This window comes from Crocodylus siamensis, chromosome 4, assembly GCF_052110815.1.
Source record: "Crocodylus siamensis isolate JL-2025a chromosome 4, ASM5211081v1, whole genome shotgun sequence".
Taxonomy (NCBI): Eukaryota; Metazoa; Chordata; order Crocodylia; family Crocodylidae; genus Crocodylus; species Crocodylus siamensis.
In genome coordinates this window covers 147333318-147360696 of record NC_143398.1, presented here as the reverse complement: position 1 = coordinate 147360696, position 27379 = coordinate 147333318, and the positions used below count along the sequence as shown (strand labels likewise).

At 48.1% G+C, this 27379-nt stretch overlaps 1 protein-coding gene across 8 annotated transcripts in view; it reads left to right on the top strand.

Moving 5' to 3' along the window:
* Positions 1-5127: 5127 nt before the first annotated feature.
* The window catches only part of LOC149866753 (rap1 GTPase-activating protein 1-like), a 119876-nt gene continuing 97624 nt past the window's right edge, over positions 5128-27379 (top strand). For all 8 annotated transcript variants that reach the window (XR_016441945.1, XR_016441944.1, XM_090044111.1 and 5 more), the window contains exons 1-3: positions 5128-5343; positions 20966-21059; positions 21895-21930. Coding sequence is in view for 1 of the 8 variants with exons in the window: in XM_090044106.1 (XP_089900232.1) it covers positions 21913-21930 (18 nt within the window). In the remaining 7 variants the exon portion in view is untranslated. The remainder of the gene's footprint in view (positions 5344-20965; positions 21060-21894; positions 21931-27379) is intronic.

The following is a 27379-nucleotide window of genomic DNA, read 5'->3' as shown; positions in this document are numbered from 1 at the left end:
GGCTGGCAGGGAACATTGGGTCAGGAGACAGCTGTCTCCTGTCTGGGGCTGGGACATTACAGCCTGCCCCCAGGGGGCTGCCTGCTGCTGGGGTGCGGACAATGTCCCTCTGCTCTGGCAGCAGGGAGCTCCTGGCCTGGGGTCCCCAGTCAGGGGCAGGGGACTTGGAAACAGCTGCAAGGGTAGGGTAGGTCCCAGTCCTCTGCCCCAATGCACTGGTGGGGCAGCTAGCTTGCTGCTGGCTGCCCCACTAGCAGGGCAGGGCAGGGGACTGCGACCTACACCATCTCTGCAGCTCTTTCCAAGCTCCATGCCTCAATCACCTAATTGGGGCACAGGGCTGGGACCTGTCCCTGACCAGGACAGTTCCCAGCTCCTGCCCCACACAAGGGGCGGAGGCTAGGGAGCCTGTTCCCCACTCAGCTCCACAAGTATGGAGCTTGGCAGGGAACAAGCTGGGGAGTTTATTCCCCACTCAGTCTGCAAGCACAGATCTGGGTGGGGAACAAGCTGAGGAGCTCCCCAACCTGTTTCCTGCCCAGTTCCACTCTCATGGAGCTGGGCAAAGAACAGGCTCCCCAGCCCCCACCACCAGGGAGCTTCCAGTGCCAGCTCAGCACCGCAGGGTCGGTGCTTGGAGACCCTTATCTCCCAGGGCTGGCCCCATGACTGCAGAGCTAGTGCTGGGAGATAAGGATTTCCCAGCCCACCTTTCCCCAGTTGGGATGGTGGAGCAGGGGCTGGGAAATAAGGATTGCTCCCTGATCGCAATCTTGGAGCAGGGGGCTTGGAGCTCCCTGCTGCCAGGGCAGGGGGACATAGTCCCCACCCAGGCTCTGGTGGCAGAGCCCACCCTGGCAGCAGGCAGCTCCCAAGGGCAGGGAATAATCTCCTGCTCCCTGGTGGACAGCTGCCCAGGAGCAGATTTGCTCCATGTCAGTCATCTACACAAGCACTACTGAGCTGTTACTAATCAAAAATACGTTTGCTACTTGCATTTTCTGGTAGCAAATTTACTCACAATTAGTAATGGGGGCGACAGAGGATGTAAAGAACATACTACAGCCAACAAAGGAAAGGAAGGTCTTCCTTAATTCCTTGTTTGAAACCCCTGGTTTAGAATTAATGCCATTATTTTTAGTTGTCCTACCCTGTGTATAGAGAAGGGGTATGATTTTTTTTCATTGTTATCTGTTGTTAGGAACTCCAAAGTACATAGAGGCCACCATCCAGCTGAAGTCCACAGTGTCACCAGTTGTGCTTGGAAAGATCACCTAACTGCTGTGACCTGGATTTTCCAGGCCCTCGTTTATCTCATCATAGGGGTACTGGCTCAGAGCTTGGCTTGTTCTTTTGGACAACTATGATTAGTCCCTAAGAGGTCTACTTAAAGATTAATTTAAATAAGAGATAGACATCTCCTCTTCTGATTCTTAATCTCACTTGTTCAATGGTTTCTCCTTCCCTGGAGCTGCCACAAGCCAAGAAGCCCAACAATGATTACTGTTCCAATCCATCTAGAAAGCCTAGTATCTCCGTATTTCCTACTCTCACAATTTTATTGGTAGTATCAACAAAATTCACCACAATCAGTTTTTCCTAAAGTGTCATGATTATGTGAGAGTCACAACTTCTCATTTAGCCTGCATACCTGTAGTTATAATACCGTAAAATGGTATCACTAAGAGGTTTAAAAGGAAGGAAGCAAATAACACTCAAAATGCATATTTTTTTTCAATTTTATGTTTCTTGGGTCCTTGGCAATACTGAAAAAAGTTACTATTTTCTTCCTTTGTGTGATGTCTTACATGTGTCTCTCTCTTGCCAATTCCTATCCCTCCATTCAGGTCCCTCCCTAAAATATCCCTAACTTGCATGTGGTTGTGTTGAAGTGATGTTGTAGCCATAATCATTTGGGAAATATGCAAATTGACAGGATCCTTTTTTGGGTGATATATTTAACTAGACAAATTGTATGACTGGGATAGGCTTAGACAAGCTTTTGAATGTAGTGCATTTTTCAGTAACCTAAGCCTGACTTGACTTGAATTTGTTTTTCTTGTGTTTTTTTTTCCTTTGACCTGTACTTTTCCTAATGTGCTTATACTCTATATGTCACTGCTATTCACCTTCAAGTTGTTTTTTTTGTTGGGAGTGGGCACATCTACATCTAACTGGTAGGCAGCCTCTGCATTGAGGCGCGCTGTACTCCAGCCAGCCACAGAGCAGCTAGCCCTGCACTTAAGCACCCTGTGCCCCAGCCAGCCAGCTGGGGCAGCGTCTACACATGCACTGCTGTGCATGAAAAAACTCTGCAGCAGGGTAGTATTTGTATTTTACAAGACTATCCTGCCGCAGAGCCAATTAGTTTCATGCTCCCTAATAGGGGCACGTGTGCAGATGCCAAGATGTTTACGGCAGTTAATTAGTCAACTGCACAGTAATCATCTTATGTAGATGCACTCAATATGGGAGGGATTTAATATTGTGAAAAGCCTCTGCTTAACATGCTTAGTGATGCTTTTGACCTGGCTGAGTAGAACACCTGAAATAGACCCAATTCTCTTTGAAAATCTGAATTAAATTGTCATTGAAAAACTGCATCTCATCCTTATCTTTCCGGAGTGCAGGAAGGCTGGAGCACTTACAGCAGCAGTTCTCAACATTTTTGGACTCAAGGCATCCTGGACAGACTCAAGGCATCCCTCAGAAAATGTCCTCTTAGTTTTTCCCCTTTTTTTTTTACTACAGAAAGTAATAGAGCAGATTTTCTGTGGCAAACAACTCTGAAAGATCACAATTATGAATTTCTATTTGAAATCTCTGAGTTTATCTTGTGAATTATATTTGCACTTCTATCAGTGCTAATATTGCTTGGTGCCCTGTGGCACCCCTGGGGTGCCACAGCACCCTGATTGAGAATCACTGACTTGGAGTATGTAGCTATGATCACATCAATTCTTAAAACCCTTAGAAACCCAACTCCAACTTTTGCCTGCAGAGGGATGTTCAATGGTGATTTGCATTCGCACAAGCTTTTGGGGAAAAATATATATTAATATGATAGGAGTCATTCTCTGATATGAAGTATGCTTTATATCTGCCATAAAGTGCACCTCCTTTAACAGCAGCTCTCTGTAAATAGCTCTCTAAGACATAGGGCTCCATGCTCGTGACCTTTTAGCAACTCCAGATCAAATATACTGCTTTTACAAGTAAAGAGATACTATTCTTTAACCAGAAGTGGCATAATCTCACCCTGGGCTCTGAGGGTTAAGCTGGTCGGTTTGCTTTTCATGCATCATATTTATTAGGAACAAAAATTCTGGTGACTAAATGCTTCTCTCATCTGAGAGCCTATAACTGAGTTCCAAGTGTTCTGGTCCTTTGCCACAATGAGTAGAAATCTACTTATTCTAAGCATTTTCATGCATGTACTCAGAAAAGGCCTCTTTGGAACTTGTGAATACACAAATGTTTATTTTTTTTTAGCTTTGCCCCACAAAAGATAATTTGCTCAGTAAATTAAATGTAGTAAGTGACAAGAAAGAAGGTACGTGTCTTTCCTGCCATCTCCTCCTCTCTGGTCTGCCCCATGATAACCTTTATGCACTATGGCCCCTTGCTGCTCTTTTTCTCCATTTTAGCCTTTATCCCTGCTTTTCTGATTCCCCAATAACAGACTGCAATGTGCATGGTTTTGGGCCACAGGTTTTTTTTTCTTCATTTACTTTGTATCCAAGGCCAAATTAGCCAAAATGAATTCCAAATCCAAGAGTTCAGAACTGTAAGGAGCCCTACTACCGGCAAACATCTTCCATCCACACCTGGGCCTTCAGATGTTTCCAAAACCTTTGGCGGGCATCCTACTTGCAGGCCCAAACCCAGAGGCTTGGGGTTTGAATGCCCCTGAGTTTTGCTTACCCTCAGCCATGAGGCCCTGGGAGTAAGCAAGGGACAAGACTCCCATTCCCATGAACTGGGCTTAAAGCCTCTGCACCTCGGCGGGTGCTGAACCACTCCAGAAGAGCAGTTCTCCTGTGAAGTGGTTCAGGAAAACTGCCTTCTTGGACACAGATACATGGTATTTCCCCTGCCAGGTTAAGAAGCCACTACGCTTGATCTGAGCCCTCAATGCCACAGATACCCCCAGAGTCGACCTGAGCAGGGTGCAGGGCCTGGGGCAAATCAGCCCATGCGGGGCCCTGCCCCGCTCCAATCCCACATACCCCAAACTGGATGAAGCTACCACCACCATTGACAGTGGCAGTGTTGGCAGTGGGGGTGGGGGTAGTGAGTGGCTGCATGTAAAGCCAGCAGTGGTGGTGCGGAGTCACCGCAGCCACTCCACCCATCTCCCCGGGGCCCCCCAAATCATGGGGCCTGTCCTGATTCCCCCCAAGAAGGGTGGGCCCTGAATACACCTGGTGGGTGGGTGGGAGGTGGGATGCCTTGTAAGGAAAGGCTCTTTTATCTGGGACAAGCCTAGTCTTTCCCCTTATTCTGTTGTAGGACTAAGTTACCCAGCCATGAGAATCACGAACGAAGTGTGCCCCTAGCAGCTGGGGGAGCATGGCAGTGCTGGCAGCAATGGGAGTGTGGTGGTGGTGAGCGGGGAGGGGTGGCGAGGGGTTGGCACTGCTGGCAGTGTTGGTGGCAGCCAGCGGCAATCGCTGACAGCCCACAGACGCCGCTGGCAGTGCTGGTGGTGGGGGTGGCAAGTGGCGACCACCCGTAGGCACCGCCGACGTTTTTGTAGGGGGTGCACCACCACGCTGAGGGGGTGCACGTGCACCCGCGTGCACCCCCTCCGCGTGGCCACTGATCAGAAGATGACACGGACTGCATAATGGCATATCTTAACCCTTCCCTCACCCAGTGACAGCGCCTTCTGTTCCTCTTCGGACCTATGCCACCGATCCCCGTGACCCAGCTTAGTGTACCCCTGTAACACCCATTGGTTTATGATCCGGCGGGCCACAGCAATGCCCACTGCCCTCGAAGCGAGCAAAAGCTGCCAAGCAAAAGAAGAAGAAGGGGGGGAAAAAGCTCTCTCGTCGGTGAAGGTCACCTCTGCCGGGCGGGCAGGGGGCAGTGTGCGCCGAGCGGGGGGCTGCAGGAGCGCCGCCGCCCCGTCCGCGAGCCGCGAGCGCGTCGGTCCCGAGTGGGACGGCACCGCCGGCGGGAGCCGCGGAGGAGAGGGGAAGGAGGCAGGAGGAGGGGAAGGACACTGCAGCCTGCCTGAATAATTGATAGTGGGAGGAGAGGGGAGCGCGGGCGGCAGCAGCTGGACGCTTGGGTCTCCATCCGCTCGCCAGCCGAGGATGAGAAAGGCCGGCGCAGGTAGGGGAGCCGAGCTGCTTTTCATTCTCCTCTCTCCCGCGATGCCAATTAAATGGGCTGCGAGGCCGGGGGGTGGGGGGGAGGGCGGCGCAGGTCCTCCATGCGGCTCGTGCAGGAAGCGGAGCCCCCGGGGAAGAGGCTCCAGACATTGTGCCGGCATGCGGCGCGCGGGGACGCAGGGGAGCGGGAGCAGGCTGTCTGGAGAGGGAAGCAGAGAGGGAGGGACAGGCTGAGGTGGGCATTCCCGAGCCTCGTCTCCATCACCCCCTCAGAGCTGGCAGAGCCACCAGCTGCGCGCCTCTGGCGCCGGCTCAGGATCCGGGACCTGCCCGCACCTCTCAGCCTTCTCCTCCCCAAGAGGAAGCTGAGGTGATCTTGTGCCTGCCTATCAATTCATCAGGGCAGGGCAGCAGGGAATCGGAGAGGCTCCATTGACTAGGGCACCCCCTGGAGTAACTAGGAACAATGGCCACAAAGTGAGGGAGAGCCCGTTTAGGTTGGACATTAGCAAAAAACTTCTTTGCTGTAAGGGCTGCCAGCAGTGGCGATGGGTAGGGGGTGCAGGGGGCTACACGTGCACTCCCTGACCGGCCGCGCTCACCACTTAGGAGATGGGCAGGCGGGAACACTGGTGCCCCCCTTGACTAAGGTGGCACCAGTCACCCATGGTTGCCCCAATCTGGAACGGGCTTCCAAGGGAGGTGGTGCTCTCCCCTACCCTGGGGGTCTTCAAGAGGAGACAGGACAAGCACCTAGCTGGAGTCATCTGACCTCAGCACTCTTTCCTGCCTAGGGCAGGGGGTCGGACTCGATGACCTACTTTTCCGACCCTAGCATCTATGAATCTATAAATCTATAAACGTGGGTGCTTGCGCAGGCATGGCTGTGCGCAGCCCTGGGCAGCTGTGCATGTGTGGGAATTGTGTGTGCGCACAGCTGCGCCTGTGGTTAGTATTTATTATTGCGCCTCTGTAATTATACACAAAGAAAGAGTTTCTGACCGGGAGCAGTCACAGTCTAAAGGTGTGTTGTGATGTTCCCACTGCTGTGCCTGTGCGTTGCTGGGTTCTGTGGATGTGCTCACATTTCCTTCTGTGAAGCTAGTATCTCCCATCAGACATTCGAGCAATGACTTGTACAGAGATCAGGGTGTTGGAGTGAATCCAAAACAGTCCTGATAGGAACAAGCATCTTAAGAAAAAACATGGAAAAGGAAACAGTAATGCACGTATCTGAAAGGCACCGATAATAAATGGACTGAAACACGCATAATGTTTTGCTAGAAAGTTTGGCTAACATCCGTCCCAGATACACAATTGGTCCAATAAAAGATCCTGCCAGAAACCTTGCTTCTCACATATTTCCTGCATCATCGCAGCTTCGGCAATGCTCCAACACTACCAAAAACCTAAAATGCCAAAAAGAATTTGTACGTAGGATTACAGCAGACAAAGAAAATGGGAGTGCTTGTAGGCTGACAGGAAAAACGACCCCTAAAACACACTGTGACAGTCACAGTAAATACATTTACACAACAACTATGTGTGGATTACAACCCATACAGAATAAGGCACTGTAAAATTTAAGAATTCATACTAAAACTTGCTCATTAATACAGCTAAATACCGACAGACATATAGTCAAGGGGAATGCTTGTATTTAGTGTGTAGGCACATAAGCTACTGGTTTGGTGGCAAGTAAAGGGGCAGCAGCTGTTAAAAGGGATTTGTGGATTGTTGATAAACTGTGGCAGTGAGGACTGATGAAGTTTTGAGTTGTTTACAAATGGAAGTGATTAACCCATCTGAGGATCTCTCATGGGCATTACTATATAACAGATACTTGGAAGGAGCTTGCAGGGAAATCTCTGCTTGACCTAGGCAATGATGCACATACAGAGGCTACAGGTCTTTATGCTATGTAGTGAAATAAGATTACATCTTCTTGCGGTAATGGGATTCAGCCAAGGAAAGAGAAGGAAGAGAAGGGCGATCAAGGAAGAAATGTATCTGAAAGGGTTTTATGTCCTCAAACAGCTGGGTCACAACCAGGCAGTAGGGGTCATGTTCCCAACTCAATTTTCTGTCAAGTTGGAGACTCTATGCTGATGCAACAACACTCCCACCCTCCCCAGCAAGAAGTCTCATAGCACGAGCTTGCCTCTTAAAGCAGGAAGATGTTTCACAAGGGAGACGGTGTGGCAAATCTTGCCTTATGTTTTAATTACCTGAGCAGAGGGCAGCTGTGGAAGGGGTCAGTGTCTCCTGTCTTTCTACCACTAGGGAATGGGCAGCACTGGGGGATTGCAAGTCTGGTTGACCCTTCCTGTAGGAGGCAGCTTGAGGACAGATCTTACTCTAGATGGGGGGCAATAATGGTTCTTCCTCCCTCAGGTACTGTTTCACTTCCACTAGCAGAAAATCCCTGAAATTCCTGAGTTCATCATCAGCTCCTTTTGCTGTTTCCACCTGAGAGTTTCTAGCCCAGAGAAAGGATGATCTGGGTACGTTGAACTCACCAAGCCAAGAGAAGGGGGCACTCCTTTTCCCCTCCACGAATGAACTCTTATTCCCTTCCAGTCTCCCTTTTCTCCATCTCTCACTTGCTCTTTTGCTTTCTTTCTCTCTGCCATTCCCTTGCTCATTGGGTACCCTGCAGTCTCACCCCAGGAGCTTCCTGCTGTTGTGCAGTTTAGGCCCGGTCCTAGCTGTGAGCAGCTCTTTTCATTCTTTCATTTGAAGTGCATCTCTGGAGAAGGAAGCACATGGGGGCTGGGCTTTGTGGGGGTGCAGGATGAAGCTTGTGCTCTCTGGAGATGGGGACGTGAGCCTGCGCCCTCCTCCACCACAAGACAGTAGGAAAGGAAAGAAGCCTGTGAACAAGAAAGACATAAGCCTGCCTTTAACAAGACAGAAGAGTGGAGAATGTTTTCCCGGAAGCGCAGTTTCACATTTGGAACCTATGGAGGGTATGTACCTCTAACAGCCCTAGCTCCCCTGCATGCCCCTTTGGTACTTTGTTGCCATAGCTTCTTCCTGTTTGTAGGTGAGATTATGGTGGTAGAAACTAAAACTAGACAAGGGAAACAACTTACAGCCATATCCCTGGCCCAGCATGCCAGCCTGATTTCCATCTCTCTGATGCTGGGACTACTTTCTCTCCTTAATGGAGGAGGAAGAAGGCTTCCTGATATCTGAGTGGAGAGTGGGCTAGGGTGGGGTATGCTAGATTGTTTTTTTCTTGATTAGTCTCTCCTTCCAGGATATGAAGGGCAGGACTTCAGGTCCTACCTTTCCTCCTTCAAATGAGCTGAATTCCTTCTGATTTTTCTGGGTGGACGGAGAAGGGTTGGATGAAATCCATTCCCCTCACAGCTTCTCCTTCCATCTGCAGCACAGGGAAGCAGCTCAGTGGGCATGTCTATACGTGTATTAATGCGCCTTTTCTAACGTGTATTAAATACAGTACCTCCAATGTGAGGTAGTAAATTTATGCGCATTTGGCTATGCTAATGTGCAGTAGCACATTTGCACACTTTCTTAGTGACACTTTATGCACTGTAGACTATTTCACCGTGCATTAGCATAATGGCATGGGGTTTTTTTACATGATGCTTTAATGCACAGTAAAATAGTCTTCTGCACATTAAAGCAAATGTGCAGACACTCCCAGTATGGACTAAATGAGAGGTATTGGAGTAAAAGTCTAGGCAGTTTAGTGACAGCTGGTTGGTTTACTTTCCCACATGTTCCTGAGTTGCAAGGATGAGACAGAGACAATTAGAGAAAATCCTAAATAAAGGACTGACATAATATTGGCTTTAACCATGGCAGTCACTCATGCTCACTGTCTCTGCTTCTGTCTTGCCCTCTCTTTCTCTTGGAGTTCAGAAATCAATGTGTGAAAGCTGTGGGGAATTCAAAGCCCCAGCTCCTACATGCCCCAGTGTTATTATTAGGGCAAGGGCATAAGTGAAATGAATGTAACAATCCACATATACCCTCGAAGAGCATAACTGGCAGAGCCGGGCTGAGAAGAGGCCCAAGCTAGAGTGCAGGAGCTGCCGTGTCTCAAGGCTAATGATTCACAGCAAACATTTTATTTAATCATGTTAGACCTATTTTCTGATGGTGAATTACACTGAGACTGGTTTTTATGAACTGGCTGATTCTTCTAAATACTTCAGACAGTAGTTCCTGTGATCATACTTCAACACAAGGGTCACTCATCTGGACAGGGCCATTATGTTTATATGAATTGTAATTTACTATGAATGGCTATGTGCTTAGTTATATAAGTCTCACAATACTCCTTTTGCTTCCTGGATGACTTTCACACTGTGAAGTGTTTAGAAAATGGCTAAACACATGCTTCTATCTTGCACCCTCAGGAAGATATTAATGCAAGGATGTGGAACACCTTTTTCAGACAGCAAAAATCCCTCTTATGAATACTTGTGGATAAAAAATTAAAGAGTTTATGGAACCTGTCAAAGTCAATATGCTGGCTTTACTAAAACAAATGTTTGCTGACAGATTGTTAGTCCTGCAGCTGCAGACAGAAATGGTATAGGAGAGGTGGGCTGGGAGCTCAGAACTGGAACAGCAGTGGGGCTATAAGACAGGATATAGGAGCATTGGTAGGCACCTACTGAAATCACGATATTGCGATTTTCACAGAGACTGCAAAATTGGTAGGGCCCCTGTGAAAAAACCTGGTCCCCACAAAAAAAGCGGGGACCACAAAAAAGCATGAAGATAGCCAGCAGGGGGGGAAAACAAGGGAGCTGCAAACAGAAGACGGTAGGAAGCCCTGGCACCCTGAAGCATGTGGGGAGGGAGAGGGGAGGAGAGGCAGGGAGATTTTTGCAGAGGACCCTGGCAGGTCCTTCCTCATGCCTCTGATTGGTTATGGGGCCCTGGAACTCCCACCCTGCCTGGAGATTGAACAATCTCCATTGGCCCCTTGTCTAATCAGAGGTATAGGAAGGCCATGCTCTGCTGTAAAAATGGTGACTGGCGCTGCACTCAGACCACAAAATTGAGAGCCAGCCGCCCAAATTTGGTAGGTCCCTAGATGTTGGTAGAGCTGAAATAGTAGGGCATACTGCAGGTTACAATTGCCTCTTTATAACATATTCAGCAGAGTGTGAGAATAATTCCAGCCACGTGTGCCTTACAGAGAACCCAGTTTTCCTGTTTAAAAGCAGTGAAAATGTAGAGCTAAAGATACTTTTTTGAATAAAAAATGGCATGAATTTAAGTGGCTTTCAGAAAATTTTAATAAAACACCAAAACCTTTACTCTTCCTCTTACCCTCTGCTTCTTCCATGTAATCATTTCATGACAATTCAGTTTGAGTGATCACAGTTTTTTTTTCAATTTCTTCCTCCAACTTCTGGGGTTGTTTTTCTTTGTCAGCAGGATGGTAATCTACAGTCTGAATAGAGGGCTATAAACACATAAGGTAACTAACCAGCTGGACATGGGACAGGAGGTAGACATCATCTACCTAGATTTCAGCAAGGACTTTGATATTGTTTCCAATTAATTCCTCTCAGTTGTTGGAGAGTACTGTCCTAAACCAGGCTACAGTGAGGTGGGTTGGCAACTGGCTTAGTGGCCAATCCCAACGAGTGGTGATTAATGGGGTGGCCTCATCCTGGAGGGCCATCTCCAGTGGTGTCTCCCAGGGATCAGTGCTTGGGCCTGTGCTCTATAACAAATTTATCAATGATCTGGATGAGGGAGTAAAAAGCACAGTGATTAAGTTTGTGGATGATACCAAGCTGTGGGGACGTGGGCACATCCAAGGACAGGAAAAAGATCCAGGACGACCTTGACAGGCTGTCCCTATGGGCTGAATGCAATCAGATAAGGTTCAACAGGGACAAGTGTCAAGTCGTCCATCTGGGTAGGAAGAACCCTCACCATATCTATATGATGGGTGCTGGTCCACTAGCTGGCACTGCAACTGAGAAGGACCTAGGGGTGACAACTGACCAGAGGATGAATATGAGCCACCAGTGTGATGAAGTCACCAATAAAGCAAATAGAATTCTGGCATGCATCAGTAGATGTTGCCAACAGATCCAGAGAGGTGCTCCTCCTCCTCTATTCGGTGTTGGTGAGGCCACAGCTGGAGTACTGTGCCCAGTTCTGGCACTGCACTTCAAGAAGGATGTGTACAAGCTCAAAAGGGTGCAGAAAAGGGCTACACGCATGATCAAGGACCTGAGGGATAGGCCTTATGAGGAAAGACTTCGGGATCTGGGTTTGTTCAGTCTGAGTAAAAAAAGGCTGAGGGGAGACTTAATAGCTGCCTACAGATATGTCAAGGGAGAACACCAGGATCTGGGAGAGCAACTTTTCAGAAAAGCACCCCCTGGGAGGATGAGGTCCAATGGGCTAGTCGAGGAAAAGTTTAGGCTAGATGTAAGGAAAAACTTCTGTAGAAGTAAGGGTAACTAGAATCTGTATGGGTAACTAGAATCTGCAACACACTTCCAGCAGAGGTGATGCAGTTGCCTTCCCTGGTGGTGTTCAAGAGGAGATTGGACAAGCACCTGGGTGAGCTTTTTTGAGTCCAATTACCTCCTGCCCTTGGCAGGTAACCGGACTTGATGATCTTACAGGTCCCTTCCAGTCCTTCATTCTATGATTCTATGAACCCTGAAAGTACAAAATTAATGTGCTAGATACCTAAGGATCATGAGATAGGCAATTTGTTTATCAAAGCCCAGGCAGGTGATTTGTTTGAAAAGTATGTGTCCACTCTTATCCTATTGCAAATGGAAGCCAAACTGGGGCAGCTTATCTCTGAATGAATCCTCCTTAAGGTAAGATATCCTGATTTAGTTAACCTGAGATAGAAATGGACAAAGTAAGTTACCACAGATCAGCTGACTCATGGTAAGTCCCTCTTTCCATTTAACTCCATAAAATTTGTTCACTTCTCAGCATCCAAAATGTTGACAATTCTGTCAAAGTTCAAGTGAGCAGTTTAGCCTTGATGCAGACCTCTCACTAGGGCTAAGTACAGACAGTCAAAAAGCCCAAAGCTGAATTGATTCAGTCTTTGCAGGTTAGTCTAAGCCACAGAGATTGAACAAATAAGCAAATGAACAGACATTCAGCTTTGATTCAGGAAATGCAGCCACATGCCTGCAGTGGCTCAAGCCAGAAGCCAAGGGGCACTAGAGCATGGCTCTCTGACACATAGCCAGCATGGGCTGTGTGTTCACTTCTTCTTCCTGGTGCCCCCAAGGTTTCTGGGATTTGCAGTCCAGACTCATAGCAGCAAGACTCTGCAGGGTGCTCATCACTTCTTTCTACTTCCAGGTGCCTCTGGGATTTTTAGTCCACAGTTGCAGCCAGCGCTAAGTAAGCAGGTCAGGGTAGCTCTGTGGTGGGGGTAAGGGAAGTTTAACCCCTCCTCCCTGGCCCCATGGTACACAGCTGTGCTGTGCCGGGGGAGGGGGCGGAAAGTGAGCCAACCAATGAGGCGATTGAGCCAGAGGGGCAGGGCTAGCCCTACTCTCAGGAGCAGATAACACAGCTTGGCCCAGGGCTGCAAAATGCTGGGATGCTGGGTGACTGATTTAACTTGAACCAGGAAGGGTTCTGGGACAGAAGTTTCATAAATTGGTTTGATCTAAATCCGCTAAATCTGATACTACGTTCAATCAGGTTTATCTTAAACCAGTTCCAGACATTTTGAAACTGGTTTATGTGCACTGAACTTCTATTCTGTTGCAGGTTTAAACCAGTTTCTGATCACTTAAAACAGTTTCTGTGTAACTTCAGTCCCTAGCCTAGAAGACTAAATAAGATTGAGCCCCCATTCTGCTTGGCATTATACATTCACAAAGTAAGGGACAATCCCAGCCCAACAGAGCTTTCAATCCAGTACCAAAGAAAAAAAATGAGTTTACAGCACTAGAACTGGAATCATTCGGACTCATTTCAAATAAGAGCCACTAAATGGTCATGGAATGGGAATAATATTTAGTTTCTACTGGGCTGGGCAGGATTAAAACAGGTAGATTATGGTGAAGAGCTCTGTAGCTCCTTGCTGCCTCTGATACTGGACACCTCCAGGGCAGAAGACAGCCTAATCTGCACATCACAGAGCAACACTCCCACAAAAGGACTCTCAGATACCCGGGGGATAAACTTCCAGCATCTTCCTCCCCTGTGCAAAATGGAGTTTATTTTTTAAATAGGAGGACTTTTACAATCTTTGAAGTCTCCTCAGCCAGATGAAAGGTATATGTGCCCAAAAGCTTGCAAAGAAAGGAATTTTTTGCAACTATTTAGTTGGTCTAATAAAAGATATTGACTCTGACCCAAGAGCTTTGTGTATCTACAGACCTCTGAGGCCTTCAGTCATACTGATGAACTAATATCACACCTTTTAGAATGTGTCTTGCTTCTGGGAAGATTACTTTATTAAATTAAATTCTGACCCTTTTGAAGCTTGTATCAGCAGAGTAGATGTTCTATAGACAAAAAGGTGAAGTATTGGTTTTATACTGAACTCTACGTTTTTACCATACCCTGTTCTTAAATGGACAGTTCCTGTTAAGCAAAAATCACAAAATTGCAGAAATAAAGTAAGTATTAGTACAGCTACTAAATTCACGTATAAATATGCTTTGCATATAGACATTCCAACAATTCTTTCTGGCTCTTTAGTCTAACGTACCATTTTTTCTTCTATAAGCATCAGTAGCATAACTAGGGGTGGGTTACTGAGGCACAACCCAGGATCCAACTTAAAGGGAGTGCCAGAATGGAATTAAAGGAGGTGCCACTTTATTGTCCCAGTACAGCCCTTGCAGCTGGAAGCACTTGGGAAGGACTGGGGTCAGGGACAGTTTCAGGTTTGGCTGTGGGGAACAGAGATAGAAGTCAGATGTAGCCAATCTTGTGTGGGAGATGCCACTTTTGTTGTGGGGAGATACTGGCACAGTAAGCAGCCAGGAAGCCACTGCAGCCTCCTGCTGCAGCCACTGCCTTTGTCCCTGCCAAATTCAGTGTAGCTTATTGTTGGTGTCAACAGGAATCAGCAGCACTGGGCAGTGGTAGTGAATGGTGGTGGCTACAGTAGTTGGTCACATGAGGGTCACTGTACTCAGTAGATGCTGGCCATGCCAACGCCTCCCTTGGCAGCAGTGGCATCCCACAGGTGTGAGGTTAACAAGGGTACCAGAGCTAATGGAATGTGATCCCCATGCCACCCAGGGAGCAATCCTTACTAGTTATGACATCTATCGTACCAGAGTTTCACATTTCAGATGCACAAAACAAACCTCTTCCCCTTCAGTTCTTCACTTGGCGTAAAGTATGCTGTTACTCTGTGCTGACCAAATCATATAGAGAGACACCCACCTGCATAATCCGACTAGGTTATACAAATAAAAATGAATCAGTGGAATGCAGGGCATCAGAATTCTTGACCCTGCGAAAAGAGTGTACCCTGGTCTTTAGAGGAAAGCATACTAGGGTATAATCTCATGAAACAAAACCTGCTTATAATAAACTGTCACTTTTAACAAACCCTGTAGCAGGAACCAATTTTTTAGCTATGGTACAGTGAATGGACTAACCCTTTTCTAGTGAATATCCTCTTTTAATTAACACTTTTCACACTTCTGTGCACTTTTATTACAATAAGTTTGCACTGTATAACTGCAGGGTGGAGAATGAACCCAGGAGTGCTAGATGTAAGAGCATGAGACTCCACCACACATAGCTATGGATCTTTTTGCATGGAAGTAATAGGAGAGTCATAAACCTCTGTATGTGTTCTTATTGCTAGAGTGTGATACAAAGCTACACTGTGTTAACGTGTTTTAGAACCACCTAATTTTGCATGCTCTTTCTGCAAAGTTGTTTGACAAAGAGGATGAGCAAAGCAGTTAGCTGTGTTATTCTGAAATCAGTCAGAAGGTAGGGTAGATACGCACCTTTAGGCTAGGGACAGACATTACACATAAACAGGTTTAAGTGATCAGAAACTGGTTTAAACCTGTAACAGAAAAGATGTTCAGTGCATATACACCAGTTTGAAAATGGCTGAATCTGGTTTGAAATAAACCTGGCTGAATGTCATACCGATGCCAACATTGAGAGGGTCCAGAGGAGGGCCACTTGCATAATCCGGGGACAACAGGGCAGGCCCTACAATGAGAGACTGCGGGACCTGAACCTGTTCAGCCTTCACAAGAGTAGGCTGAGGGGGGACCTGGTGACTGTCTATAAACTCACTAGGGGGGACCAGAAGGGTTTGGGAGAGACCTTGTTTCCCCTAGCGCCCTCTGGCATAACAAGGAATAACAGCCGTAAAGTTGTTGGAGAGTAGGTTTAGATTAGACATCCGTAACAACTACTTCACAGTTAGGGCGGCGAGGAGCTGGAACCAACTTCCAAGGGAAGTGGTGCTGGCTCCTACCCTGGGGGTCTTTAAGAAGAGGCTTGATGCCTCCCTAGCTGGGATCATTTGAGCCCAGTTTTTTTTCTCCTGCCAAGGCAGGGGGTTGGACTTGAAGATCTACAAGGTCCCTTCTGACCTGACTTCTATGATTCTACGATTCAATGATTCTATGATATCAGACTTAAATTAGTTTGACCCAAATCAGTTATGCTATGTCTGTCCCAGACCCCTTCTTGGATTAAGTCCTAGAAGGACTTAAACCAAGGGGAAAGTCCTATAAAAGATTATCAGAGACGATTCTTAACAGACAGGCCGATGACAGCATCCTGAGGGATAGCCAGCACGGGTTTGTTGCGGGCAGGTCTTGCTTGACCAATCTTATTTCCTTTTACAACTAGGTAACCTATCACTTGGACATGGGAGAAGAGACTGATGTCATATATCTTGACTTTAAAAATGCCTTTGATCTGGTATCCCATGATCACCTCTTAGCAAAACTGTCCAACTGTGGCCTTGGCTTCACCATGATCCACTGGCTGGGGAATTGGCTCCATGGTCGGACCCAGAGGGTGGTGATTGATGGAAGTCAATCGTCATGGTGCCCTGTGAGCAATGGGGTCCCTCAAGGCTCTGTCCTTGGGCCAACACTATTCAACATCTTCATTAATGATGTGGACATTGGTATCAGAAGTGGACTGGCCAAGTTCGCTGATGACACCAAACTCTGGGGTAAAGCATCCACACCTGAGGACAGGAGGGTGATCCAGGCAGATCTTGACAGGCTCAGGAAATGGGCAGATGAGAACCTGATGGTGTTTAACACCAAAAAATGCAAGGTTCTCCACCTCGGGAAGAAAAACCCGCAGCATCCTTATAGGCTCGGCAGTGCTATGCTGGCTAGGACTATGGATGAAAATGACTTGGGGGTCATGATCGACCACAAGATGAACATGAGCCTGCAATGTGATGCTGCCACTAGTAAAGCAAGCAAAACACTGGCTTGCTTCCATAGATGCTTCTCAAGCAAATCCCGGGACGTCATTCTCCCGTTGTACTCAGCCTTGGTGAGGCCATAGCTGCAGTACTGCGTCCAGTTTTGGGCTCCACAATTCAAAAAGGATGTGGAGAAGTTTGAGAGAGTCCACAGAAGAGCCACACGCATGATCAGAAGTCAGGAAAACAGACCTTATGACGAGAGGTTGAGAGCTATGGGACTCTTCAGCCTGGAAAAGCTCAGGGTCAGGGGTGATCTGGTGACCTCGAATAAGTTTATCGGGGTGCTCACCAGGATCTGGGGAAATGTCTGTTCACCAGAGCACCCCAAGGGATGACAAGGTCAAACTGTCACAAACTCATCCATAACCGTTTCAGGCTGGACATAAGGAAGAACTTCTTTACTGTCCGAGCCCCCAAGCTCTGGAATACACTGCCACTGGAGGTGGTTCAAGCACTTACATTTGAACACCTTCAAGAGACATTTGGAAGTTTATCTTTCTGGGATCCTATGATCCCTGCTGACTTCCTTCCCCTGGGGCAGAGGGCTGGACTCAATGATCTTCTGAGGTCCCTTCCAGCACTAATGTCTATGAAATCTATGAAAGTTAAACCAGAGTCCCCCAGCATCCTGGCATGCTCTCTGGGCTGGGTAGGGCTCTCTGCTCCACGGTAAAGCTGGTTCCTTCCCTCTGCTCCCTGGAGCTTTGGCAGAGACTGTAGGCGCTTGCCTGGCTTCCTCCATCCCTCCTCCCCTTTCCTCATCTCTCCCTGCTAAGCAGGGATTCCCCCCTCCCCTCTGCCTTACACAGACACCTCTCAGCATTAGCTAGCAGACCACATGCTGGCTATGGTCCATGCTGTGACAGACAGGACAAAGGTAGACAGGACTGTGTCCACTAGGGCTATTTGGAGCTAATCAACACATAGCTGGTAATGTCCCTCCATTCCTACTTTGGAATAAGCTGTTTAAGAAGGGCTTGAACTAATGAGAGAGGCTTTGTTTTCTGATGGAGTGATAAATTCTGAGAACAGAGCTGATAAATGCTCTGTTATCAAGGAGGGAGGGGAACCCCTCCCTAATCAGAGTGTCCTGCTGGGGCCTGGCCACACACCCCTCAGCTCAGAAGGGAAGGGAAGGCTGCTCTAGCACCCACAGCTTCTAGCCTGAGCCACTGCAGGCATGTGCCTGCATTTCTGGGATGTCTGTATTATTATAAACTGGGTTAGCTTAGCCAGGTTAGACTAACCTGCAAAGACTGAATCAATTCAGGCCCAGGCTTTTTGAATGTCTATCCCTAGCCTTATACAATAAGGCTACTTGCAGACATAAAAAACCCACAAACAAACAAACAAGCAAAAAACCCTCTTTACTAGAAGAAGCAATGCGTTACTTCAACCTAGTTCTGTAGCATCTGTATAGATCAGACACTTCATCAAGTCTTTTTGGCACTTTTGCTAAAGCTAATTCAATCAGCTATTAGATAAAAGCACCAAAAGCATGCACCCCAGGAGGTAATGGGGGCATGTGCCCCTAGATATGTGCATAGGGCAGGGCGGGCTGGCCCAGCAGTGGAGGAGGGAGTGGGACTGGGGCAGGGGCAGGAGCAGGGACTGCCTTGCCGGGGTGGGGTGCAGGACTGAGCTGCACAGGGGGTGGCTCCCGCAGCTATGCACACCCCTGGGAGGGCATGGAGCCATGTGCCCCCAGATCTGTGTTGGGGAGGGGTGGGCTGCTACTGCCAGCTGGGGCTGGCGCCAAGCTCTTCCTGGCAGGGGCTGGGCCATGCTACACTTGGGGTGGCAGTGGCACTGGGAGGGGCCTGTGGGGGGTCTACAGTGAATTCTGGAGTGGGTGCAGTCCCGCTGTAGCCCCTGCCCAGCGCTGCTGCCTCCCACCATGAGTGCAGCCCAGCCCAGCCCAGCCCCTGCAGTGAAGAGCCCGACACAGCTCCAGCCCCAGTGCACAGCGGTATCCCACCCTGCCCTGTGCAGATCCAGGGACACATGCCTCTGTGCCCTCCTGGGGTACATGCAGCGGCAGGAGACAGTCCCCCTCCTCCCCCCGCCCCCCCAGACAAGCTGTGGCTCTGTCCCATACTCTGCCCTGGTATCCAACACTACACACACCCCTGGGAGGGCATGTGGGGGGAGCGTGTGTCCCTGGATCTGCATGTGGGGCGAGGCAGGTTGCTGCTGCAGGCTGGGGCTGGTGCCAAGCTGTTCCCAGTGGGGGCTGGTCCGCACTGAGGTGGAGGCAGGTGGTGGCGATGCTGGGAGGGGGCTACTGGGGGAGTTGCTCTGGCAAATTTTGGGGTGCCTGCAGCCCCTACTTTAGCCCCCTCCCACCTCTGCCACCCCATGCCCAAAGTGCAGCTTGGCCCAGCCCCCGCTGGGAAGAGCCCGGCGCAGACCTGACCCCAGCCCACAGCAGCATCCCACCCTGCCCTGTGCCCTCTTGGGGCATACACAGGGGTGGGAGCCACCCCGCACACAGCTCAGTCTGGCGTCCCACCCCGGCTGGGCAGTCCCTGCCCGTGCTCTAGCCCTACTCCCTCCTCCACCACTGGGGCCTTGATCTGCCCTCTCCCCACTCCCGTGGCCCCTTCCCTCTCAACATATTACCAGCCAGACTCGGCTGCCATTATGACTGCCTGTGTGCTGTGCTGCAGCTTTGCGCATACACGCAGCATTTATGAGCCAGATCAGGTCTGTATACCCCCTAGGACCATTTTAAGTATCCTTAGGGATATGCATAGTCTGCGGTTGACAACACTTGTATTAAAGCATCATGTACAAAACCATGCAATTATGCTAATGCACAGTAAAATAAGTTACTGCTCATTAAGCCTAACTTAAAAAATGTGAGCTTTCAGTACTGCACATTAGGGCAGCCTAATGCACATTTTGGAGGTCCTAAACTTAATGCACATTAGGAAAAACTCATTAATGCATGTGTAGAATCGTCTTGTGTATCTAGTTAATCTATAAGGATGCATATCTACCCAGCCTTTGAAGTGGATGAGACCTGTCTCTGTTACTAAGGAATCTAGGTTCTGTTTTCAGTTTCGCCTGTAAGTAACTTTGTGAAAAGTCATAGATATGTGAAATGATATTTCCAAGGGTCTTATACATACCCTCCAAACTAGTTCTGGCTTCTAATTAGAATTGTGGATGCCAAAGAAATGTTAACTGCTATTAATGGAAGATCTGGAACTAGAATCTATCTAGGCTTCTGGGTTTGTGGTTTAATATGCCTTCCCAGAATGTAGATAATTATCAGGAATGCTTTTTTTGGTTCTTTCTCAGAATTGTTTAAAGGCTACACTTTTCATGCCGACACGAGACTACCTGTACCAGGCACCACAAAACTGTGATAAATTTGTAATGATTAGCAACACTAGGCCTTGTAGTCAGAAATCCATCTGATTTCTTGCTAACTTTAGTAATAATAATAATGTTTTGGGTGCATGTGTAGATACATTCCCAGGGCTGGATTACTACACAGTAAATTACATATATAGTATTAATTGCACATGTAGACACACCCTCTGACCCCTGTTTTAATTCTGCAGGGTAGACAGCTTCTTCACTATCTGTAGCTATGGGATATTCCCTGTCATAGGACTGACATCTGGGCTGTGGCAAGTGGTCTGTATTTAGGTTCTGGCTCCAGGGACTGCAGGGGCTTTTAATGCTTCAGATGCCAGTTGATCTTCAGATGTATGATTCCTGGGAATCAGATGGTTTTTCACAAGGTGATCTCAATATCTGGGGAAATTCTATTCCCACAGCCTCGACTACTGGACTTCCTCCCCATCACTTCACTTCATTTACTCCCCAGTGAGTCCTGCTTACCTCCTGCTGTAACCTGTTCACTGAAGCAGAAAACTAGAGAAGGGAGATCATTTAGCTAAGCCAGGAATTGTGATGGAGCTGATGATCATATGAAGAGTGCGAGCCCCAGTAACAAGGAATGGGTGTGGGGTACATCCATGGTGGCTGCTGGGGATCAGTGAATGGTGAGCTGTTCATGTCTCTTCTTGGGTCAAAAAGGTGGAAACAGCAGCTGTGAGAAGCTAGGCCACTTTCTAGATAAAGAGGGGTAGACAAGTAACTACATATAGATGTTGGTATCCTGGATGTTATACAGGTTAATGGGAATTGTCTCCTTTTATTTCTGTCTCTGCAGACAGTCTGATGAGGTAGAGCACCGCATCAGTGACATACTTGACTCTCCTACGCCAGACTCACCAACTGTACTTAACACTGCTGTTCACCACAAGGTACGGTGTTGCATCTTCTTTTTCCAGGATAAGAATATGACTTGATCAGCTGAGAAACAGGGAGAGAGTCAGGGAATGTGCATCTTGGATCAACAGTTGGGAATGTGCAGGTGTTGAGGGTATACATGTGTGCCCCCTGTAACTGTCCTAAAATTTGGCAATCTAAGTTTTATAACACAGCAGAAAAGACCATTGTCTTGGTTCATCAGAAAAAGATAAATGCTCCACAGGGACCAGTATACCACATCATACCAGGTAAAATTGCAAGGTGACAGCTGTGTTCTTGGCATGCTATTTTATACTGCATCATCAGAAGTGAAAGGGATTCCATCCTGACTTCAGCAGCAGAATAGTTTTTGCCCTGAAGCAAGAGAACTGACCTTTGTCATGGCCAGTGCCACCGCAGATGACGTGCTTGGTCAAGTGACCTGAAAAAGATAGCTTTGCATTCAAAAGCTTGTCAACTCTATCCCAAGTATGCAGTTGTTCCCATAAAAGATATCACCCTAAGGGTGCATCTACACATGTGCTTTAATGCTCAGTAGACTATTTTACTGTGCATTAAAGTGTGACATAAAAAACTGTGACATTATGCTAATGTGCAATAAAATAGTCCACTGCTCATTAAGTGTCACTAAAAAAGTGTACAAATGCACTGCAGTAGCGTAGCTTATTGTGCATTAATTTAGTACCTCACATTGGCGGTATTAAATTTAATGTGCATTAGAAAAGTCACATTAATGCACGTGTACATGTGCCCCAAGACATTCTTCCCTTTTATTCTCACTCATAAAAATTGTGGATACCTTTCCATGTTGTCCTTTTCTCTTCACAGCCTGCAGACTTGTTTGAAATGATTGAAAAAATGCAGGTAAGGAGCAGTTATTCCAACAGACTCGGGGTTCCTGCTTTGGGGGTGTCTTCATTTCTGGTAACGAGCAGTAACCAAACTGTCAGTTCCTATTCCAGTTCTGCCCTCCACACACAGCTTCACAAATGTCCTTCAGTCCTAACCTGCAGTACACTCTGTTCTCCACATCCTGAGCTATCATGTTATCTCTTGGCTCTTCTTGGTTCCCACTGACTCTCTGACACCATGTCTTTAGAGCATGGGTGGGCAATTATTTGGGCCCGGGGGCCACATAGGGAGTTTTGATGAGTTGTTCCGGGCCAGATCAGCACCCCTCCCCCCGCCCCTGCTGCAGCAACTCACCAAAACTCCCTTTGTGGGATGGGGCCAGGGGCAGGCAGGGAGCAGTGTTCAAGAGTGGGATAGGCGGGCAAGGCTGGGATCATGGTGTGGGATTGCGGAGCAGTGACAGCATGGGACCGGGGCCCTGGCAGAGCTGTGATTCACCCCCTGCACACCCCTGCCATGTGGAGGAAAGTGTGGGAGGGTATGGGTATGTGTGGCGGGGTGAGTGTGCGAGGGCATGGGGTGGGCATGTGTGAGTGTGTGGAGGGGGCTGCCTGGGTGCTAGGTCCGAGGAGGTGGCTGGGGTGAGGGAAGGGAGGAGGGGACAGAGGACATGTGCAGCAGAGCTCATCCAGGTGGTTCAGTCCATGGCTACCCCCTCAGCGCTTCACATGGGGCCAAGCCTTGTCTGCTCCTATACGAGGCAGTCTTAGCTACACTCCAGCCTGTGCCTGCTGCCCAATAGGGCTGCTTCCACTGCGACTACAGCTTCCCAGGTGCAGCTGAGCTCCCCTTACCTCCAGTGGTGGCTTCTCCTCCTGCTCTTGCTGTGCTGCTCTGGGCAGGTAGGAAGCTTCAGATGGGCAGCTGCTGTCCCAGCACACAGGGCTCTGGCTCCTGGCTGCCTTCTACCCACTCGGCTGCCTGTGCCAGGTGGGCAGAGGAGGTGGAAAGCAGCCGGGAGCTGGAGCTGGCGCCGGAGCCCTGCACGCTGCCTGAAGTTGCCTGGCTGAAGCTTCCTCCCTTCCCAAAGCAGCACAAGCAGGAGGATGAGCTGCTTCTGGAGGCAAGGCGAGGGGAGCTGAGCAGCCACACTGGGATCAGCCCCACAAGTAAGCTGTGTGTGCTGGAGCAGACCAGGACCATTGGGCTGCCTGCCGTGGCCCCATGAAGAGCACTGCAGAGGCAGTTGTGGGCTGGGTCCAACCAATTGGCAGGCACCCCCACAGGCTGGATCCAGTCAGTTGGCTGGCTGGATTTGGCCTGTGCACCATATTTTGCCCATCCCTACTTTGGAGACATTTTCCTCATGTCCCTGAAGGTGCATAGTCAGTCAGTCAAATGTCAGCAAAAGCTATAGCTAAGGCTAAAAGTACAATCTTTACTTTGTCCCCTCTCCATTGTTAAGGCTGACGACTGTACTTCACTGGAATGGTCTTTCAAGTTTCTCTTAATAGGAATTTCTTTGGGAATCTGCTTTACTTTTTGGTATGAATAGAAAATACTACTGATAAAGGACTGACATAAATTTGGGTAAAGCAAATAGTTTACTAGTAAGTAAACTTGTTGAATATTGTGGGCTAATTCCTCAATCAGCATAAATGAGCAGAACTCCATTAACTTAATTGGCTTATAAATATTCATTTGTAAATTTGAAATTAAGTATACTTTTTAAAGTAGAATTGTGTTTCTATGTTGAAACACAAATCACTGTATTGTCTTGCTTACCACATGCCCCACTCCTTGGTTTTGAAAGGTGGAATTAAGAAATAAAAACATTTCTTTGAAAACAGCAGTAAGGATTTTTGCAAGAAAACCACATGCAGTTGCAGTGAGGGAAAGTTACAATATGGCTGCCCTGTTAACCCTCTAACTGCAAGACATTGCATATGCTGTTGGCTGCCTACCCAGCTTCAGAAAAGGGGCCAGAAAGGGGTGCTGATGTCTGGTGCTGACGGCTGCCCTGTCTTTCTTCTTCAGCTGGGTGGGCAGTCAATTGAGGGCCCATGTAACTCTAGGAAAGGGGCTGGACCATGTGGCTTTTACATACATTTCCTCCTTTAATACATGCACCCCAATTTCCAGTAGCTATTTTTCAGGAAAGGAGTATGTGTCATATGTGAGTCAATGCAGTGGTTGCATTTTTCATATGGGCTGTCTCTGGAGTCCGCAGATGCAGTAGCAGTAATATTTTATACAAGTGCATGTTCTTTAAATTGTATTGTAGATAGAATTTCTCTTCTTTAAAACTTCTCTCCTTCATTTAAAATAGTTGTAAAAAACCCGAACATAAAGTTTTATATGTAGCAGCTACTTGAAAGAATTAGAAGCTCCTCCCTCTGTACCAGAGATTACATGTAACAACTCAGGGAATTTACAAGAATTTGTTAGTATATACAGGCAACTTATATTAGTTTTCTGTTTGCATTAATGAAGACCATATTGTGCATGTAGCTAAATTAGCTTTGTGGTTAATTGCCTTATCCCTTGAATTGTACCAAGATGTGTTTTTGGGTAGTTAAGTTGGTCAAAGCATTTTGAACACAAAGCTTTTTTATAGAAAAATTCCTCTTTTTTTGGTAAAATATGTCTTTTCAGAAGATTTTTCTGGAAGCTTTCACTATAATTTGTGATCTTATGGCAGGGGTGGGCAAAATACGGCCCACGAGGCCATTGTATCAAGCCTACAGGGCCCCTAAAAATGTAGAAAATTAATATTTATCTGCCCTTGGTTCCTGTAAAAAATGACAGGAACCAAGGGCAGTAGGACCCAGGGGAAGCCTGGGGGGCTCCCACAAAGCAGGGGCCTCCCAGGCCCATGCCCCCCTCAGCCAGAAGCCCCAGCTGGGGCTTCTGGCCAGGGAGCACGTGGCTGCCCCATGCTGGAACCGCAGGTAAGGGTGGGGGGTGGGCAGAAGGACCCTCCCCAGGCAGGGAAGGAGGGCGGGGGGGGGAGGAGAAAGTGGCCCCATGTCTGCCCTGTGGTCGGCACCCTATCCTGCAGCCACTCATAGCCCATGTGAGGTTTTCCGGAGCAGGCACAGGCAGCCTCAGGTGGGCTGCAAGTGGCTGCAGTGCGGGGTGTTGGGCACAGGGCAGGGGGGGCCACTTTGCCCCGCCCCGCACTCAGCACCACCTTGTGACACGGCCCCACTGCCAGCCTGGGCCCTGCACCGGCTCCGGGCTTGCCTGCTGGGGCTGTGGGCGGTGACAGCAGCTGCGGCCCCCCACCCCCGCACTTGCCGTGCTGGGCAGTGTTTGCCACCGCCGCCTCTGGGCTGCCCGGTGCGCAAACCCTGGGTGGGCAGCAGCAGCCAACACTGCTCAGTGCACCAAGCAGGGGGGCTGCAACTGCCGGCACTGGCGGGTGAGCCCGGAGCCAGCACAGGGCCTAGGCTGGCAGTGAGGGTGGGTTACAAGCTGGTGCTGAGCATAGGGAAAAGTGGCCCCTCACTCTCACTCTGTGTTGTAGCCGCTTGCAGCCCACATGAGGCTGCCTGTGCCTGCTTCAGACAGGCCCGTGTGGGCTTTGAGTGGCTGCAGCAGGGAGTGGTGGCCATGGGGCGGGCGAGAGGCTGCTTTTCCCTGTGCTCAGCACCAGCTTCTTTCTTGCTGGCAAGCAGGGGGTCAGGGCTGTGCGCTGCCCCCTGCCTGTACCATGGGGCTGGAGGACACTGGGAGTGAGTGGGTGGGGAGCCAGCAGGAACACAGGGCCCGCACTGGTGCCCCAGGGCCAGTGCCAGTGGGGCCCAGACCAGGGTGGCAGGAGCAAGGGGTCCCAGCTGGAAAGGGCTCTATGGAGCCAGGCCAGCTCCCCTTTCTCCCTGCTAGTGCAGCCCAGCCCAGCTCCACAGACCCCTGCCAGCCTGTGCCCTGCTTTGGGCCCCACCAGTGCTGGCCCTGGGACATTGGTTCCAAGATGGTGACCAGGGGTGGGGCACCTGTCAAGGGGTGAAGCACCCATGCGGCCCTTGACAGCTTGCCAAAACTGGATAAGCGGCACTCCACCCAAAATAATTGCCCGCCCCGGTCTTATGGGGTTTTACTATTTGACATTTTGATATTTTGGTTTTACCTTTTTGCTTTTTCTATTCTTTTCTTTTGTCCAGTTATTTTTAAAAATTCAATTTAAGATTTTCATAGGCATTCAAGTTGTTGAAGAACAGATGTGAGAGACTTAGGGCATCTTTACTTGTGCTCCAGAGGCAGAGGGGGGCAGGAGGGGGCACTTTAATTAGAGCGTTTCTTGGAGCGGCTTTCATTGAATGAGCACCCCCACCAACATTTTGAAGTGTGTGGACACTGAATACCTGAGATGGAGAGGCTGCTGAGGTGCTCTAATTAGCAAGTTCCAGCAAACTAATATAATTTTATAATTATATAATTATATAATTAGAGCACATTAGAGCAGTGGCCCAAGATGTCTACTATAGGTACCTTTAGATACTAACAAATCTCATCTTGAATTTTTTAAAAACACAACTGGAGAAAGGAAATGACAGAAGGCAAAACCAAAAACTGGAAAAAAAAGCAAAGAAATGGAAAAAAACTAAAAAATGGGAAACACAGGCCCTTTCGAAAACCCATAAATCAAAGCCAGTTGCAACATTTGTTTTCAGGGTTGGGGGTTCCTTTTGTGTTTTTTAAATATTTAAAACAGTTCTACTACTGGTTGAAAGGGAAAGAGGCATAGCTACTACTAAATTATTACAACATCAGTATTAGAGAGTAGAACATTTTATTACAAAGCTTAAAGACCATATTTTACACAGATTTCAATGAGTACAGCATTACCTAAGAGAAGAGAGGCAGGTTGATTTATGTCAGCAGACAGCACGGGCCTACACTTATAAGGAAAAGCTGTACCATTACAAAATGAAAGTGTCCAATGAAACAGAAATTTAAAAATATTAGAAATGACATCTTCAGCTATACCAAATAGTTGCAATTACATAATCTCACACTACTTTTTTTCATATTCTTAAAGATTGTGTGGTAATTTGTGTTCATTGGAGCAGAGCTAATGATGCATGTTCAACCTCAGTTTGGGATTATAGAATTTGATTAATATTTCAGTGTAACTCTTTGAACAGAAATAAACTCAGTCATGTTATAATACATGTGGGAGCTATAAAATTTGAGGTATCAAAAAGAGCAATCAGGGATGTATCATTTGACATTCCTGAACTAGTGATGGTGGATGCTTGGGAGGGTATGATGGGATGGATTAATCTAGAAATGCCACGTTTATATGCTCTCCCTCTAAACCATCTACTATTTGCAATGGTCAGAGACAGGATTCTAGGCTAGATGGATAGACTGTTGGTCTGCCCTAGTATGACTCTTTTTATGTTTTTTTTGTGGTCAGTGTGTGGGTTAAATGGTACTGTTCCTTTAACTGAAC